Source organism: Dipteris shenzhenensis, chromosome 16, assembly GCF_047967505.1.
Source record: "Dipteris shenzhenensis isolate YYH24624 ecotype China chromosome 16, Dip_SZ_1.0, whole genome shotgun sequence".
NCBI classification, from domain to species: Eukaryota; Viridiplantae; Streptophyta; class Polypodiopsida; order Gleicheniales; family Dipteridaceae; genus Dipteris; species Dipteris shenzhenensis.
Genome location: NC_141611.1, coordinates 44,997,485 through 45,017,380, shown reverse-complemented (window position 1 = coordinate 45,017,380; position 19,896 = coordinate 44,997,485). Strand labels below are relative to the sequence as shown.

The window sequence follows — 19,896 nt, the reverse complement described above, 5'->3', positions numbered from 1 at the left end:
TTTTGCCAAAGACTTGCTGGGCTGAAGCATGTAACACTGCAGTTTACATTCCTGAATCGTAGCTACACGAAAGGTTGTGAACGGGATGACTCCACTGCAGGCCTTTTCTGAAACAGCCACATCAATTGGAGGAGGATGCTTCCTTCCCAGACAACCAGGACCAGGATATCCATCCAGTACCACCACCAACAGCAGACTGAACTTCCTCCAACGGTGCTTGGGAGGATTCAAGATAAAGAAGATGAAGAAGAGCCTACAGAACCACAATGGCAAAAGCCATTCCTGAAGTGGGTAAAGCAACTTTTGGATGACAGAGAACCTCCAGCCATTGAGGAGGAACCATCCGAACACCGCCGGTCCAAGAGATTAGAGGAGCAAAGAAGAGCGCATGAACACTTGGTCAACTATGCTTTGATGATAGAAGTGATCCGTGCTGATGAACCCAAGTGTCTTAAAGAGGCACAGGGTGATGATAGGTGGATGGAGGCTATGTAGTCGGAGTATGGCTCCATAATGAAGAACAACACTTGGGACCTTGTGGATCGTCCACCAAAACGCAAGGTAATCGGCACCAAGTGGGTGTACAAGACCAAGTAGTCCGACGGCACATTGGATAAGTAAAGGCTCGGCTCGTGGCAAAAGGATTTGCACAAGTACATGGTTTTGATTATCAGGATACTTTTGCTCCCACAACTCGACTAACCACAATTCACAGTGTTTTGGCTTAAGCTACCCAGGGAAGTTAGCCCGTGTTTCAAATGGATGTAAAATCCGCCTTTTTGAATGGGGATCTCAAGAAGGAGGTATACGTGGAACAACCACCAGGTTTTGTGATCCCCAGTTCAGAAGGTAAAGTGCGTAAACTAAAGAAGGCACTTTACGGGCTGAAACAGGCCCCACGAGCATGGTACTTTCTGCAAAACAGGTTCAGGAGGAGTCCATCAGATGCAAATTTGTATATCTTCAGAGAAGGAGGTAGGTGTATCATCGTGGTCCTTTATGTGGACGACCTTGTCATAACAGGGAACCATGAAGAGAAGATCTCGCAGACAAAGCATTTACTAGGAAGAGAGTTTGAAATGACAGACCTCGGACTGATGCATTTCTGTTTGGGATTGAAGTTTGGCAAGAGCCAAAACAGATCTTCATTTCATAGCTGAAGTATGCTGGAGAGATACTGAAAGCATTTGGCATGGCTAAGTGCAAGACAGTTGGTACCCCTATGGAGGTTGACATGAAACTCTCAAACGAGGATTCATCACCACTGGTGGATGAAGCGAAGTACAGAAGGCTTGTGGGTAGTTTGATTTACTTGTGCAACACACGGCCGGACATAAGCTTTGTGACTGGTGTACTAAGTAGGTTTTCCAATAAGCCCTAGGAGAACCATTGGAGGGCAGGGATGCAGGTGCTGAAATACATCAAAAAGGCACACTTGATTATGGCATCACCTATACCAAGGGCAACATCTTGACCGGATTCTGTGACTCGGATTGGGCAGGAGACGTGGATAGCAGGAGATCAGTGACAGGTTACTGTTTCTCACTTGGATCTGGAGCTGTGTCATGGGTCAGCAAGAAGCAACCCACAGTTGCTCTTTCTTCTATCGAGGTTGAGTACAAATCAGCATGCTTTGCTTCTTGCGAGGCAGTGTGGTTGAGGAGGATTTTGGGGACATGGGTGTAGTGCAGAACAAGCCTACGCAGTTATCATGTGACAATCAGAGTTGCATGGCGATTGCAAAGAACCCTGTGTTCCACGCTCGCACAAAACACATTGAGATTCAATATCACTTTATACGCGAGCTCATCATGGATGGAGAGGTCGACTTGGTGTACTGTCTAACTACAGAGAATGCTGCAAATATCTTCACAAAGGCTCTTGGAAGAGACTTGCTGGAGAGGCATCTTCATCGACTTGGCATTGGACCGAAAAAGTAAGTTCACTTGCGAGTGGACATTGAGGGGGTTTGTTAGATATCAATGCTCCACTCTCATGTAACTATGCGGGAACCAGCTAACTCTACTTGTAAGCCCCCCATATGAGGAGAAGGCATTTGAGTAGCTCGGTTATCCAGTAGGTCCTGGTTTGGACACCAGATGGGAGCCATGTGTGGCCTGATGGCTCGACGGAGTTGGTACACTACCAACTAGGCTACATGTAAGTGCGGGAAGGCATCCCATGACTGACCACATTAAGGGTAGATGGAGCATTTCTCGAGGCAACCCACTCTCGGGTTGCGGGGCCGTTTGGAGTCCTAGATGATCCCGGATGGCTATGGGCCGAACGGCGATCGTAGGTCAGTTGCTCTATTTTGCGCACTGGTTCTATCGTGTGGTCGGTGGCCTATCTCAGGACCGACCCCCAGTCGGCTATTTTGGGTGGACTGTCGGTCACCCAATTGAGCCCAACTGACTATGACTGGTGGCTATATAAGAGCAAGCGCGTGAAGCCCATTTCATCACTAGCTACAGCAACCCTGATTCCTTAGCATCGAGCCTCCGTCCTCTACTGTTTCCAGCTCGCCATCAAAGCTTCTTTCACAAGAGCACACACTTGGGAGGCAGCGCCATCTATTGTATCAGTTCTACAGTAATCAAATTTTTGATTCTCCATAGTATCTGTGTTCTCTCTTGCGTACGAGATCCTATTATCTGTTGAGCATAGACGTATTGTTTTCTTACAGTCTCAAGTATCCATGCTTCCTTGCACTCCATGTCCAAAAGCATGTCTTAACCTTGCAACTCCTTCTCCCCTCTCCTCCAACCTTGCAACACATCCTCTCCCTCTCCTTCTCCCTCCTCCTCCTCGCTCCTCTATTCTCCTTCTCCCTCCTCCTCCTCCTCCTCCTCCCTCCTCCTCCTCTCTCCTCTCTCTTCTTTCCCCCAGGCTCTTACACCTTCTTCCTCTCCCACTTCTATGCGCCCCCTAAACCCCTAGTTCCTCAACCCTTAACCTCCATGATCTACGAGGGAGATGAGTTCTCCACCATGTACTCTACCCTGAACCTTGGATCCTCCTTCTAACCCTTGAACCTCTTCTAAACTCTGGAACCTCCTAAACTCTGGAACCTTCTTCTAAACCCTGAAACCTCCTTCTGAACCCTGAACCTCCCTCTAACCCTTGAACTCCTCCTAAACCTTACAACCTCCAATGAAGGCAAAAGCCTTCATTACCTCAACCATAATGATGCACGTTCCTTTTACACATGAATGCACTATGTTTGCTTACCACACTTAAGCCTGCATCTCTCTTCGAAATATGACTCGAGTTCCTAAGCTACACATATACTACAAACAATAACCCCGATATATCTATAGGTGACAGAAAGCCTCGGAACCCTACATACTAAGAATACCCTGCTCTTCTTGTGAAAGCCATGGGAAAGAGCCAACATTTAGCACCGCTGTCGGGGAGACTAGCATCTCAAGTAATGAGTAAACATATGCAAGTATGTGTAAAAAACAAAGTACTTCGAACTTTCACAAACATATCACTCAAGAGCTAGGCTCTAGTTATTTATATTTAAAAAAATCCTAGCTGAAACTCTTCGTTACCGGTTTAGGAAAATGCATATTTTCTGGAGAAACAGCACCTTAAGGAATTAATCAGACAATGTGATGGTTGTCAATGTGTAGAGCTTGAAATTCTGAACATTTCTCCTTTTTACGGAAGAACATTCTGACACAACCACCAAAAGCTATGAGCAATCAATGATTAAAGATTCTAAATGCCATAACCCAAAAGAAAAATTGAAACCACCTCCCTAGTCAAATGTGGACAAATTCAAAGCTCTGCAGATGTATTTGACTACTCAAACGTGGACAAATTCAAAGGTGCACATGTGTTTGACTAAATCCACAGCTCCCCCTCCTTCCCTATAAAAGTACACCCATCCCTCTCATACTTTTTCTTTCACATTTTACCTCCATGCTCTTCCCCATTCCGAGTCCTATGCAAGACACTCCTCCCTCTCCATCGACTACCATTTTACTCCCATCCTCACATGGTGAGTTACTTTGAGTCCATCTCGCAGTGATAACCTAGCCATCCACCCATCGTCCATTCGTCCTCAACAATCTCGTTACATCGAGAAAGACTTGGAGAGTGTTCAGGTGACCATCTCTTCTTGCCTTTGGATTTCGCCGCCAAAGTTTTCCGTCCGTTAAGTTCCCCCCCCCCCCTTCCCTCCCCCTCCACCATTTCCCCCCTCCACCACCATCTCCCTACCCCCCCACCCCCTCCCCCTCCACCCCTCCCCCTCCACCATCCCCTCCATCCATCCCCCTGCCCCCCCCCCTCCTCCCCCTCCTCCATCTCCTCCACCCCATCCCCCTCGCCCCCCCCCCCTCCCTCCACCACCACCTCCTCCACCCCTACTCCACCACCACCACCCTCCTCCATCTCCACCACCCCCCCTCTCCACCCCCCCCCTCTCCACCACCAACCCCCCACCCCCCCCCCCCCTTTCCATCTCCTGCCCCCCCTCCACCCCCCCGTCCTCCATCTCCCTCCTCACCACCTCTCTCTCTCTCTCTCTCTCTCTCTCTCTCTCTCTCTCTCTCTCTCTCTCTCTCTCTCTTTCTACCTCCTCTCTCTCTCTACCCCCTCTCTCTCTCTCTCTCTCTCTCTCTCTCTCTCTCTCTCTCTCTCTCTCTCTCTCTCCCTCTCTCTCTCTCTCTCTCTCGTCCCCCCTCTCCCTCTTCTCTCTCTCTCTCTTTCTCTCTCTCTCTCTCCTCCCTTCCCCCCCTCCCTCTTCTCTCTCTTTCTCTCTATTCTTCCCCCCTCCTGCTCTTCTCTCTCTCTCTCTTCTTACCATCTCCTCCCTCCTCTCTCTCTCTCTCTCTCCGTCTTCCCCCCACCCCCTCTCCTCTCGATCGCCAGCCCTCCCTACCTTCTAATAGTAAGGGCTTAAGCCCTTGCTACTGCAAATGCAACCGCACGCGACGCAACAGTGCCTGCCATAGTGGCAATGCCACCATCTTGTCGGTGGTGATGTGCCAATGGCAGCCCGCTTGAGGCGAAACCGCCCAAGCGGGCGGCGGTGCTTGCCCCTCCCCTCCAACACCTCCTCTGCCGGCACATCTCCTTCCTCCCCACCCATCCTCCTCCCTCCAGGATCCTCCTCATCCATCCCCCTTTGCAACCTTCCCCTCCTCTCCATAGTTCCCTTCCCCCCGTTTGAGAAAACCTCCCCTCCCCCTCAGACACCGCCGCGGCCCTAATTCTTTTTTTAATAAAAGAAAATTTAATTATTAATAAAAAAACCCTTACCTAACCTAACTTGATCCTAAGACTAACCCTAGCTAGGTTAGTTTACACCTAGGTTAGGTTAGCTCTAACGTAGGTTAGTTATTTAACTCTCAATTAGTTAGTTACAGCTAGGTTAGTTTGGTTGTGAGCTACTTAGGCTAACTACACAGTTAGGTTAGTTTGACTGTACTAGGTTAGTTCAACTAAATGTGGCTAGCTATAGTCAGTTTAAACCTAGTTAGGTTAGGTTAGACTAACTTTTAAGCATCTAATTGGACAGTTAGATTAGTTAGACTAACTCGATCAGTTAGGTCAATTGAGCTAGATCAGTTACTACCCCTCAATTGGACTGAAAGCCCATTCACACCAAACCTTAAGACCAAGACCCCCCGGGTCCCCCCCCAAAAAAAAGGCCAATTTTACCCCTACTTCAACCCTTCGTAACTCATCCGTTTGGACCCCGTTTGAACCAAGATTTCACACACGAAAACACCACACTACGGGGCATTTTTTCAATCCATTGGACACCATTTTGGCATCCATAGAACTCGCTCATTTGCGCCTGTGTGGGCCTCGTTTCTCACTAATTCGCTCATATCTTTATGCCGTGACCTCCGATTGATGATCCATCTACACGAGCACGTTTCCCTATATGCGTGGGACAATCTTAGGCACATTATTAATACGACGGTACCTACAACACTAACACCACTGTAACCCTTCAAACAAAACATCAACACCTACACTTTGACAGAGATACCCTTTGCAACTCTCACCCAATCTGCATACAGCTACACTCCGACCAATGCCTCTGACTCCAACGCTCACCAAATACGCATACAACTCCACTGCAACCACCGCCTCCGACAATCCTCTACGCCGATTCCCCCTTGAAATTCCTGAAATCCCTTTAACTCCTCCACGCCACAACATGGTTGGATGCCGTCGCGAGCGATGATGATTGGGATATCGACCTTGATGCAGAGGCTGACAATTTCTTTAATCATAGAAATAATAACAATCAAGGCAAGCACCCCCTGGGAAAACTGAAACTTCCCAAATATAATGATAGGGGAGATCCAGCCCGTTCCCTCCAGCATTTTAATGCCGCATGCCGAGCAGGTGGAGATCAATCCCATGAAACCAAGGTGGCCTGGTTTCTAATGGCCTTAATTGATGAAACGTCTGAATGGTACCTAGACCTTCTAGTGGAAGAGCGGGCCACATGGGACCTGCTTCAAACAAAATTCAAAAGGCACCATCAAATGGAGAGGCTACAAGATGATCCCACTCTCCAACTAAGCAAGATCGAATAAGGCCGTCGAGAAGATGTACGCACGTACCTGGGCAAGATGAAAATATTAATCACCAAATGTGACCCACGCCCCGATGCAAAGTACCTCACGGCCTGATTCATTGTGAGATTACTAAAAAAATCCGAAAGGATATGAAAGAGATTAGCGGCTATGAAACGTTCAGTGCTGCTCATGCAGCAGCCATTCACATCGAGGATGGCATGACCGACTCTGACATTAGCAGCGATGATGGCAGATCCAGTCCATGAGATAAGTGCTCTAAAAAGGACAAATCCAAGTCCACTGTCGAAACATCAAATGAAGATCGCCTAGAGGCCATGACCATGAAGCTGAAAGAAGAAATGATGCAAGCCATGGAATAAAAGCTTTACTTGTCTCAGCCGCCAACTCAAAATTATCCACATTGAGAAAATGTCTGGTGCCCACATTGCATGGCCAATCATACAGCAAATAAGTGCCCGATCCTAAGAGCCATGAGCACTAAACAAGCAAATCCACCACCAAGGTTGTGGTGCCATATCTACGTCGGCGGCGGCCATGATGAAAACAGTTGCATCTTCAACATGCGCAATAACCCGCCTCGACCTCAACAATACCAAGCGGCACCCATGCCAGTGTACAGGCCACCGACACTTGCACAAGCGTCCCCAACTTCGAGGCTAAATATTGTTCATGTTCGGACACAAGTTCCACAATTACTCAAGAATCCGAATTTACGACCATATCCAAGAGTGCTAAATCTAGCTCCTTAGGCAGTTCCAATACATCAATTACAAGTCGAGAAAGTAGACTCACCATTTGAGTATGAAGCAGAGTACCCAGCGTACTATGTAGAAGGCGCAGAGGGACTAATACCAGTTTATGCAAATCAAGTACATCCCAATACATATCGAGCCCCAATCAAGTGCTACGATTGTGGAGAAAATCACCAGATCACAGAGTGCCCTCATCGTGGTAGCCCTGCTACTTTCCAATCACTCTTCAGAGATTGTGGCATAGGACATGCCTGTATGGATTGTCCCATGAAAAAAAAGGTCCCACAACAAACAGAGGTTAAGCTTGACATCCCAATCGACATCATTGGGGTGGACCATCAAAGTTTGAGGCTGACAAGCGTAATATCACAACTATGAATGTAATTACATGCCAGCAGAAAGAGGCCACCAAGGACCCTAACATTCCAATCCAACCTAGATGACTTCTTAAGAAGAAAGCACAAGTGCCTCCACCTCCACCAAGCAATGAGCAGCTGAGCTCATCCACATCAACTCCCAAGCCTCAAATAAAAGAAGCTCCATACCCAAATGCAGAGGTGGAGAAGGCTCGTTTTCAGGCACTTTAACAATAGGTACAAAAGGAACAAGCTCAATTTGAGGCTAAGAAACAAGCTCAAGACCCAATCCATGACTTGGCCCTGCAAAGTATTGATACTGTACTCGAGCCTTTGTTCCAACAACAAACTCCACAACATAATGTACCACCACATCAACTTGAAGGAACTGCACTCTCTAGCATCCTGATTGCCTTGTGTCGATTCCCATTGGAATCCTTCTACGGAATTGTCCCAATCTCTGGGAGAGTTTCAAAGGATGGATTGAACTCGCAAATCCCTCTCCACCTATGAACAACATCGAAGATATCCTTGTGCGAATGGGTGAGAGAGATGACATATGGAACATTATTGTGCCTTTGATCCACAAGGCATATAATGAAGTCCAAGCCATAGTGGATGGTGGAGCAGGTGTAAATGTCCTATCAAAGGAGCTCTACGATGAATGAGGTCTCCCATCAATGCAAAAGGCTAATTTTAACATGCGCCTTGCTAATGATTCACGGGCTAAACCCTTGGGAATAGTGAATGGCGTGTCCACAAAGGTCGCAAGAGTCTACTTTTCCCTTCAATTCACAATCTTGGATCTCCTCAAAAAATCCTATCAAATCTTACTGGGATATCCTTGGTTACAGGAAGCATCAATTCTCCATGACTGGGGAACTGATAGACTGACAATCCAAAATAGCGACACCGCAGTCAAGGTGAATGTGAGAATAGGAGCTATAAAACCAATTGTGCCTAGAGCATTGGATGACACATCTTCAACAAAAATCTCAAGCAAATCAGCTCCCTTGCAACAGCATGCTATAGCGGGCAATTCACAAAGCAATGTAAATAACTGGATACAAACATTGGCAACCATCGACAATTGCCATTCATTAGACCCCATCTTCTCACAAATAGATGCTAAGATGCTATAGGTAGATCCTCCACTCACACATGAAGAACCAATCGATCTAGAGGTGCCATTCTTTATGGCTGACCCGCGACTGGGATAATGAACTTGAAGAAGGTACCCATACCAATGATGACTCAGATTTTCCTTGGGACCTTGAAATTGAGGCTGAGAATCTTGAAATTGAAGATCAAATCTTTGATAATGACAGCCATTTTGCATGTCCTAATGGCAGTCGAGCTCCCGAAAATTGAACCTCCAAAGTTGAATAACAGCAAAAGATCCCGTAAGAAAGCTGAAGGATGAAATCATAGAAAAGCCAAGGCCACACACTTCAATGAATTTGAATGAGTCCAAACAAGGACCGTCGAATTATATCTTGCAAAGCCCCTCAAAATCAGAACCACCACCTCTTAAACGGTCCCCTAAGGGACTGGAAGGAGTATGTGCAGCAAATGAACCCTTACTTGGGAACACCTTACCAGTGGAAAAGTTACCCCACATTTCCGAACGTAAGAAGTTTCACAAATATAAGCTACATGTGCGGATGAAGCTCGATCAAGAGACTTCAGATAAAGAAACTCAAAAAGAGCCTAACAAATTGGTAAATGAAACTATGCCACCCAGTACACATGGCACATGTCAAGCTAGTTCAATACCATCAGAGGCCGATCTTCGAGAAGTGCCGAAATACTTCAAGAATTACACAAGTGGAAGTGTCCCAATAGCAATGCCAAGACCACTAAGAGAATTTGAAGTTCAAGAAACTGATAGCATTGGAGAAACTCCAATCTATGAGGGACCACGGCAAAGACACGCACAATAAACCTCGCCCTTGAAGGGGAAGAAGAAAAACTGGTTTTCATTGGGAAACAACTTCGACAAGAAGATGAAACCAAACTTAAAGCACTCCTAATGGAATACCATGACTGCCTAGCATGGTCATACAAACAAATGAAAGGAATTTCACTAGACGTGGTAGTACACACGATACCTATAAGGAAAGGTGCCCACCCTAAGGTATGTGGACCTTATCGCACAAATCCTAAGTATGGCACCATGGTTTATGTGACAAGCTGAAAAAACTCCTAGATGCCGGATTCATCTACGAGATAGAGCACACTGATTGGGTTTTACCCATCGTCATTGTGCCTAAATGCAACAAGAAGCTTAGAATACGCATAAACTTAAAGAATGTGAATGTCGCCACAATTAAGGATCACTATCCCCTACCCTTAACAAAAACAATGTTGGAAAAGGTGACAGGCTCCGAAATATATAGCTTCTTGCATGGCTTCAGTGGCTATAACCAACACGTTGACAAAGCACACTCCCAATTGCATACTGGGATCCATCAGTATGAACATGAAAATCAATATCCCAATCGGGAGATATAAGGATGGGTGCTGTGATCAGGCACCACTTTAAAAGCTTAAAGGATTGGTCGCACTCTTCTGTCCATAAGAATTCCACTAATAATTTATAAAGTGGTCTAGCTACCATGGCATACCACAATATAAATCTTCTATAATAGCCGGCATGTCTCATAAAGATCTGTACACATTTGAAATTTTGTAGGAGGAGGCAATTCCATGATGATTTTGATTTTGTCCATGTCAGTTGTTTGCAATTCCATGTTAAGAAACGATGTGTCCCAAAACAACTCCGTGGGTGACCATCAATAGGCATTTTGTTGGATTTAGGGAGATGCTATACTCCCTGCATTTGATTAGTACTGCTTCAAGACATTTGAAGTGGTCTTTTTTGTTCGAATGGATGCACAAATCATCCAAGAACACCTGTACAAACTTATTCAGAAATGACTTGAAAGCTATGAACATGACTCACTGGAATGTGACCGGGGCATTACAAAGGCCGAATGGCATAAGTCTATATGCAAAAATACCCCATTCTATAGCAAATGTTGTTTTTGATTGGTCTTTAGGAGCAATTTGTGCACACGTCTTGTGTCAAGTCGGGAGAAGAAGTCACTGGAGCAAAAGACGACTTGCCAGATGCCACACTATTTCAGATAGATGTTGTTCCAGATTGGTGTGGAATATCATTGGGTACTTAATGGCAGGAAGACTACCCCTTGAAATGAAAGAAGTAGATGCCAGAAAACTAATTCTAAAGGCTGCACCCTATCAACTCATTGTAGGACAATTGTACAAGCAAGGACTAGGTATTAAGAAGATGTATAGTGCCTTATGAGATCATGCCAATCTTGAGTGAACTCCATGAAGGCATTGCAGGAGGACACTTCTAAGGGAAAGCCACAGCAAGAAAAGTCCTTGCAGGCTACTGGTGGCCAACACTGTGGGTAGATGCCTATGAATATGTAAAAGGTTGTGATGTATGCCAACGGGGAAGTCCATGAAAGCATTGCAGAAGGACACTTCCAAGGGGAAGCCACATCAAGAAAAGTCCTCGCAGGTTACTGATGGCCAACACTGTGGGTAGATGCCTATGAATATGTAAAAGGCTGTGATGTATGCCAATGGACTACTAAACCACAATACAAAGACTTGAATCCCCTAACAACAATTGTTGCACAAAAACCATTTGAAAAATGGAGGATGGACTGTGGACCCCATCTATCCAACAGCAACAAAAGGAACACAAGCACGCTACATCATTGTGGCCACTGATTACTTTACAAAATGGGCTGAAGCTAAAGCAGTCAGAAAGACAGATGCCAAAAGCACAGCAAGATTCTTATACAAAAATGTAATTTGAGTTGGATGTCCCATTCCATTGAAATTGTGTCGGATAGAGACACACATTTTGTCAATGAGGTAATCTAAGAACTCTTGTCGGGCTTTATGGTAATCCATAGAAAAAGCACACCCTACTATCCCCAAGGAAATGGACAGACCGAATCCACCAACAAAATATTATACATTATCCTCACCAAGGTAGTAGAACCACAGCATTTTGATTGGACAGAGAAATTAAATGCAACCTTATGGACATACAGAACCACACTCAAGGTCATTACAGAGAACACACCTTTTCAATTGGTGCATGGCCTTAAAGCTGTGGTCCCACTAGAATTTGTAATACCAAGTCTACACATAGCAGTACAGAAATGCATGGGAGACCATGAATCCTTTTCTTAGATGATTGATGAATTTATACACCTCATCGCAACACAAGACTTCGAATTGCCATGAAAGTTATGAAGCCTATACTATCTCCCATTCTTCAAGAACTCATATCTGGACATACGAAACTTATTTACAAAATATTAGAAAAGAATGGTATTTACAATTTGAAAGAAGAGTCTGTAGTTTGCTTTAAATTAGTTTTGTTTCCTCTTGCCATTACAATTCTTGACAGTTTTAAATTGTCTTTTTTATGCTTCTTAGCTCATTCTTTACATATGCTGCACAGCTCATTCGTTGTCAATTCAATCAACTTCCAATGTTCAATCTTGTGAACCATCAAGCCTTGCCTCTACTCTATATCATGATTTAAATATTAAAGGATAAATTTTCAAGCCACTAAAGAATCATAGCTAGTTGTGACCCATGACTACTATATATGATCACAACATTGATACTTGTTGGCCAACTCTCTCTCTCCCACACAATCTATCCCCACTTCTTCTCCAACTCCTCCACTTCCATAGCTCCTCCAAACCTCCTATTACTCATGTGTCACTCAAGCCTCATGCCCTAATCTTTGCTTGCCCTCTGGTGCCCCCCTTTCATAGCTCCTTTATCTCTTGTTGTGACCCATGTGTTGCTCAAGCCTAATGCCTTGCCTTGTTTGCTTTGGCCTTGCCCTCTACTCCCACTCCAACTTTATCTATGTCCGTCTTTTGCACAATTGCTGAGTCTTTCATTTGATATTAGTTACACCTCCTTTACAGCCTCTCCCATGCTTGAGTCATTAAATTGTTTAGAAATTTGAAGACTCATCCATCAAGACAATTTGATGAATTTTGAGACAAATCCATGGGATTCCCTTGACCACTAGCACCATATATTTTAAAAACCATTTTGTAAAAAGGATTACACCAAATGGTTAAGAGGGAAAATCGCAAGGGGTCCACAAATTCGATAAATCGACTATTCCCATATTTAAAACAAGAGCTGTAACAACTTGGTCATGTTCACAAACAACATCATGCAAAAGATCCCTTGAATTGTGGATAAATCTCAAGACTTACATCTTGGCTTTGCACCATCACAACTCTTTTTATATTAAAAAATGATAGCATTTCTAAATTTGAGACAATTTGGATAACCCATCTTCATGCATTCTTCCAATTTAAACAGTGTCAAAATCATGGAATTATCTCCAAATTCCTAAAATAACTTTCAGCAATGCAAATGGAGAATTGGCAACTACTTATAATGCTGGGGTTTGCACCAGGGGGCCAAGATTGAATACTAAGAAATCTAGGAGGAAAAAATAATGATGCAAGAAATAGTAAAGGCCAGCAAGTTGAGGCATCTAAGATGAATGGTCTTAGATGATGAAACAAAGGCATTGGTTGGACAAATTAATGATGAAAGGGATGCTGGATAAGATTCAAAATTTAATTTGTTGTGAGGGACACAAATACTTTGTGCAATTCTCCATACTAATGAAGTGGCTAAGGACCAAATACAGTTTGGAAAACAGATTTGAGTGAACAGTTAACACATTATCAAATTCTGACCCAAAATACTATATATTGATTTAATAAGGTATAAAAGTACATTAAAACAGCAACCCACTACTAATACATACCGGCTATTTGGCACTTTGCGATTGATGAGAGCATACGTTTTGAAGCTTATGGCGGTAGCCGATAGCTGGCCAAACGCAGGACAAGCCGGATGAGTCCACATCGCTTTCCTAATTTCGATGCATACAATCTACGTAGTGTAAGGACAATATTCACAGAATCATACTATTGTTAGTTACAATTACCATTCAAGCACTTGGAAAGTCCACACATCCATCCGCACCCTGTGGCTTTGCCCGAAATACCAGCAGCTTGAGGTTCGGTGGCAGATCGAATGATCTTAGAACCGTCTGCGGCTGACCGAACCTCATCTGCCAAACTTAAACTGGCAGATCGACTGATCTCAGAACCGGCAGCTTCAAGTTCTGCGGCTGACCGATCCTCATTTTCCAACCTTAATCTACTCGGAATGTTCAAGTGCTTCACATTAGGTGGTAGACCCGCACGACTTTCCAAAGCAGAACAATCGGACACGACTAAAGTCTCTAGTCTTACCAAAGGGCTCAAGTCAGGCAATGTTACCAAAGAGCAACAGTTGCCTATCGTGAAAGACTTCAGATTGGGTGGCAGAACCCCAGCACTCGTCAGACTGTTACAATGGGACACCCCTAGAATCTCTAGTCTGACCAAATGCCCCAAGTCAGGCAGTCTTACCAAGGACGCAAACCCTTTGATGTACAAGTTCTCTAGTTCGACCAAAGAACTCAACTCAGGCAATCTTAATCCGACCAAAGTCCTCCGAGGCAGCCACCGAGGGGAGTCACGGGACTCAGCGATCCTCAACTTCTTTAGTCTGACCAAAAGTCTCAAGTCAGGCAATCCTTCCAAGGAGTCGCACTGTTCGATCTGCAACTCCGTCAAATTGGGTGGCAAAACCCCAACACTAATCAAATCTGAACATTGGTTCACGCGTAGAGTCCCTATCTTGACCAGAAGTCTCAAGTCAGGACATTCTTTCAAGGACGAGCAGCATTGGATGTCCAACTCCGTCAGACTGGGTGGCAGAGACCCAACGCTCCTCAATCTCTTACCATACATGATGCACAACTTCTCTAGTCCGACCACATGTGTGACGTCAGCCAATGTTTCCAAGGACTCGCACATTTTGATATTCCACACCTTCAGATTGGGTGGCAGAAGCCCATGACTCCTCCAACTCGTACACATGAACATATCTAGAAACTTTAGTCCGACTAAATGGCTCCAATCAGGCAATTCTAAGAAAGACGGACAGTTTCTGATCCTCAACTCCTCCAGTCTGACCAAACCTCTCATCGCAGGCAATGTTACCAAGCATCGACACCCTTCGAAGCTCAACTTTTCTAGTCTGACCAAACCGCTCATCTCAGGCAATGTTGCCAAGCGTCCACACTCTTTGATGCTCAACTCCTCTAGTCTGACCAAACCTCTCATCGCAGGCAATGTTTCCAAGCATCCACACCCTTCGAAGCTCAACTTTTCTAGTCTGACCAAACCGCTCATCTCAGGCAATATTTCCAAGCATCCACACTCTTTGATGCTCAACTCCTCTAGTCTGACCAAACCGCTCATCTCAGGCAATGTTACCAAGCATCCACACTGTTTGATGCTCAACTTCTCTAGTCTGACCAAAAGTCTAAAGTCAGGCAATGTTTCCAAGGAGGAGCACCCTTCGATGTCCCACACCTTTAGATTGGGTGGCAGAACCCGAGCACTCCTCAATTTGTCACAGGAGACCAGTCGTAGAGTCTCTAGTTCCACCAAAGAGCTCCAGTCAGGCAATGTTACCAAGGACGTACACTGTTTGATGTGCAACTCCTTCAAATAGAGTGGCAAAGATCCAGCACTGCTCAATTTCTCACAATGTAGAGACTGTAGTCTCAAATTCTTCAGATTTGGTATCTTACCGACAGCAGTTATGAACTCATCACAATTCACCAAGCATAGATCCTTTAGTCCTTCCCAAAGATCCACGTGGGGTTCTACCATTTTCCAGACCTTAGGCCCCGCAACGTGCAACGCCTTCAGGTTGGGTACAATACTTGAAGCAATTGTCGATGCAGAGCCGCTCCACGCATGGATACTGTCTAGATATACGAGACGCTTGCGCGCCCACTCCTGTTCAAATTCGCTGACTATGATAGCGGCGGGGTCGGCATTTGACAGAGCCACAACAATTTCCCTCGATTTGACGAGTTTTGGATGTAAATATTCATTCCATACCCCTTTTAAGTAATCCTTACCCCCGTTGATTTCCAGCTCCTTCAGATAGAATAGAGATTCAACTGAAATGCTGCGGAGACCGACACAATCCGTCGCTCGTAGAATCTCAAAGCCAGCCCCAGTACACCTTATGTTAAGTCGTTCCAAGGAACTGCACCCTGCGACATGCAGTTCCTTCAATTGTTGGGCAAAACCTTCAACAGATTTGAAGGCACCACAATCAATTAACCGTAGACGCTCTAAAGAACCTAAAAGCAGAGAGGGTAACCTTTCCAAGGACTTGCATCGCTCAAACTCAACCACCTTCAGCTTGGGGAATCGCCCTACAAAACTGACGACCTGCTCACAATCTCTCACACGTAGAATCTCCAATTCAGGCACAGGCCACAAATCAATATTTCCTTCCAAGGACGTGCATCGCTCAAACTCCACCACCTTCAGCTTGGGCAAAAGACCTTTAATGCGAGTGAATTGGAAACAATTCCTCACACGTAGAATCTCTAGTTCAACTCCTAAGCTTGCATCACGTGGCTTCTCGAGTTCATCCCCTGAGATTGAATCACGTGGCTTTTCCATGGAAATGCTCTCCAACGCAATGCACTGTTCGACTTGCAGTTCCTTCAAATCGTGGGGTAGACGATCAATTTCTTTCAAAGCTTCAAAATTCAGCAGCTCTATCCTAACTAGACTGCCCAGATCTGGTAACTTCTTTACTGAGCTGCATCCTTCCAGTCGGATATTGAGACCCTTATTGTTGTGAGTTACATATGGCTCATCTACCTCATCTACTTCCATTGGAGATCTTACATCAGGCCACTTTGATATCCGCAGCGTCTCATCATCAACCATGGAAACCTCCAATTTCCCCAAATTACTTTTTTCAAGCCTAGAGAGGATAGACAGTGCAAATTGGTCAGCTGATAGATCCATTGTCCTCAAATTCGGAAGATTACAAATCGGGATCTCTGCCGTTGATGACAAGGTGCATTTTATCACTCTGAGTTCCTGCAACGCCGTTAATCTGCTCAAGCCGCTAAAATTCTGTTGAATATCCACATAACACAATTCCAACTTTTTCAAAACTGGTAGCGAATCAAAACGGAACAGCCTTCCTGAGGACACACAAGTGATGACTTTTAGTTTTGGCATGTGGCCCAACCTTGGTAGCTCTTCGAGCCAAAGATTATCTGCAAGAACAAGCTGCTTCAATTGGGAGCATCTCGTGAGATCCAAAGTAGATTTTGAATCAGTTGCTGTATCTTTGTCTTCCGCCCCCCCAAAATCAGTTGCTCTTAATACGAGCGTTTGCAGAGCTGTTAGACATCCAATGTCCCACTCCCTACATCTACATCCCTCTATTACCAACCGTCCCAGATTCTTTGCTGCGTCCATCAGTCCGTCCTTCACTCCCTTCACTTTCACTGGTGGCCAACCTGAATATTTCAGCTCTAAAATCCGTAGAGACGTCATGCCTTGCACACTAACCTGCCACAATGCTTCATTACCATGATTATCTTCTGACGGCCCCCAATCAACCATGGCAATCTTGACATTACTGAACCCGCGCTGCTCGCTCAATTTTGTCAGCCATTTCTTAGCTTCCCTTGACAACAGAACGATCCTCTGGATCTTACTCCACTCCACATCTTGGCCATATATTCCAGCATTCCATCTCTTACCCGACAGCGCCTCTGAAGACGGATAGTACAACCACCTAGGGCATTCGGCCACTTCATTCTGAGCAAACCAAATATAAAGATCGTGGATCTTCAGTTTCTCCTGAGGACCTTCAAATTCCAAGAGACCTGCGTTCTGTAGCTTACGTAGCTACAACAACAAGGACGCCCACAGTCAGTGATTATCCCATGCCATACAATATTAAGTTCTTCTTTTGAAAAATAAATGACAATTGATATGGCGGCTGCAAGTTCAGAATAGCACTTACTTTAGCACTCATTAGCTCGGGCTCCATCTCATAGACTAGGCTCAACCAATCTACAGCCTCAGCAAAGTTGGCATCGTTTACAGATACACACAAACACAAGGCCACGTCCAAAAAGATTTGCCTTGAAAGATCATCAATTGGACTTGACATGTAGCTGCTCTTGATAACCTTACAAACCAGTTCTTCGGCATCACCTGGGAAGTAACGTCCAAGCAATGCAGAAAGATGATTTTCAATTAACTTTGTGCAGCCCGACTTTTCTAAGTTTCTTCTTAATTCACCACCTAGGGCTTTCAGCAAAAGAGGGTTATAATTATCCTTGAAGCGAGATGCTCGTACTATATTTTGAGCAATCTCGTAAGCGTGGCTGGGCAAGTTTGATAGATCCAGTTCAGAATAGAAAGACAGCGTGTCAAGAGCAGCCTCTTCATTCACACTAGGTACGTGCATCAGACAGCTCGACGACTTACAATCCCTAGGGATCAGTCTGCGGAGTAGAGGTTCACTACGTGCTGTGACCAGTACTTTGCTGCGTGTAAATCGACCTTGGAAAATACTGCGAATGAGACGTTGAACGAGTTCCTCAGAATGTTCCCAAACATTGTCAATGGCCAGGAAGAACTCATGATGACCCATGTTCTTTTCGAAAAGGGTGATAACCTGCGTGAGACACCGAGATATCAATTGCCCTCTCACAGCAAGGACATAACACCGTACCGATTCTCTTCTTCTAAAGTTTCAAAACTAAAGTTGGTCAAGCAACATGTCGAAAGCGCAAGTCAGATGGCGTGGGATGAAGCAAAACGTTAAGGAGCCTTCCAAACAAACTGTTGAATACAACTGCAGAATTAGAGAGGAGTAAGTACCTGATCCATATTTCGTATCTTCCCAATAGCAGAGAGATCCAAGTCGCTTGTTTCAGTGAGCGCCCGCAGAACATCCTTGCATTGTTGTAGTATCTGATCGATCTTGTTGCCATCCGTAGGCAGTTCCATGAGCCACGATTTGCCCTCATAATCGTGCCAATAATAATTAGCCATGCTCTTGCATAGCGTGGTTTTGCCACTTCCCCCTATGCCGTGCATACCAACTACACAAACCCCTTCAGCATTAAATCTCCTGTCGATTGCCTGCAAAGGCGCGCGAATCAAAACCCAGAGAAAGGGTCTTTTCTCAAGTTCTCATTAGAAAAAGAAGAGAAGGGAGAGTCCTCACCTTGCGCAGGAAATTAAGACCTTGCACATATGACTCGTCGTAAGAGAGTTCAGGAGGAACTCGTTTGCAAACCACTGACACTATACGCTGTCGGTATTCCAACTCGCTTCTGCCTGTAAAAGACTGACCTGTGTACTTCGCGAGCCTCTTTAATGCATCTGCACACTTTTCAGGATCGATCCGTGAATCTTCTTTTGCAAGAGACTTCCATTTCTTGTGCCATCGATCTGGTTTGCAATCCTGAAGAGATAACTTGTAAAACAAGGGTAAGATCTGCTTCTGATGAGATGGCCTGTAAAACAAGGGTAAGATCTGCTCCTTGGAAGAGAGATCGTCCTCGAAAATTGCCTGAAGCTCAAGCATAGGCCACAGTTTCTGCATATACTCTTCCGAGAGCACTACCACAGCAAGCTTGCAGTGGCGAACGCCCTGAAAGATCAGGGGCGTAAACTCGCGACCGTTGAGCATGCTTTCATCGGAGTTGTCGAAGAAGACACAGGACTTGCCGTAGACACGACTGAGATCATGATGAAGCTGCTCGACGAAAGGTTTTTGCTCGCCAGCGTGACTCAGGAAAATGATGGGATTCCTGCAGGGAGGCAAGACGCGTGAGCAAGCAGAAGGATAGACTAGGAACGTGAGTGAAAGAGACCAAGGAACAAAGGATAAGGGATGATCTTACTTCGGTGGGAAGTGACTAGCGGAGGAAGGTCCGGCTGCTACAGATGCCATTGCGTTTGGAGGTGGAGGGGAGTGGTCAGGGAGAGTTGGAGACTATATCTCCAGCGAAAATGACAAATATTTTATTTCATTTTTTCTCGTGCATTGAAACTCCTTTGGCCACTAATGAACTGACACGCGGCACCACGAGAGTTCCATTTCGCAGTGAATTATATCCCCTTGCGCGGTCCACGTGCTCATTCGCCTTACGCTGTCGCATGCAGTAAGTACTGCTTTGCCACTCGTTTTCCCTACGTTGTCTTTCCATGCAAGCTT

The 19,896-nt window shown here is 45.2% G+C and overlaps 2 protein-coding genes across 3 annotated transcripts in view; both read right to left on the bottom strand.

Annotated features, from left to right (window-relative positions):
* The window catches only part of LOC147893027 (uncharacterized), a 5,842-nt gene extending 1,898 nt beyond the window's left edge, over positions 1-3,944 (bottom strand). Inside the window, exon 1 of the mRNA XM_087386834.1 lies at positions 3,927-3,944. Within this exon, the coding sequence (XP_087242960.1) occupies positions 3,927-3,944 (18 nt within the window). The remainder of the gene's footprint in view (positions 1-3,926) is intronic.
* A 9,568-nt stretch (positions 3,945-13,512) lies between these two features.
* Positions 13,513-19,648, bottom strand: LOC147893026 (uncharacterized). Of its 2 annotated transcripts, XM_087387033.1 has the most exons (6): positions 19,583-19,648; positions 18,901-19,489; positions 18,552-18,815; positions 18,156-18,345; positions 17,686-17,879; positions 13,513-17,567 (listed from the first exon to the last, which is right to left on the bottom strand). In XM_087387033.1, exons 1-6 carry the CDS (start codon positions 19,630-19,632, stop codon positions 13,710-13,712), a joined length of 5,145 nt encoding a protein of 1,714 aa, XP_087243159.1. In that variant the 5' UTR covers positions 19,633-19,648; the 3' UTR covers positions 13,513-13,709. The 2 variants fall into 2 exon arrangements, with proteins under 2 accessions (XP_087243159.1, XP_087243158.1); XM_087387032.1 differs by having other exon boundaries at positions 17,686-18,345.
* Positions 19,649-19,896: the final 248 nt, after the last annotated feature.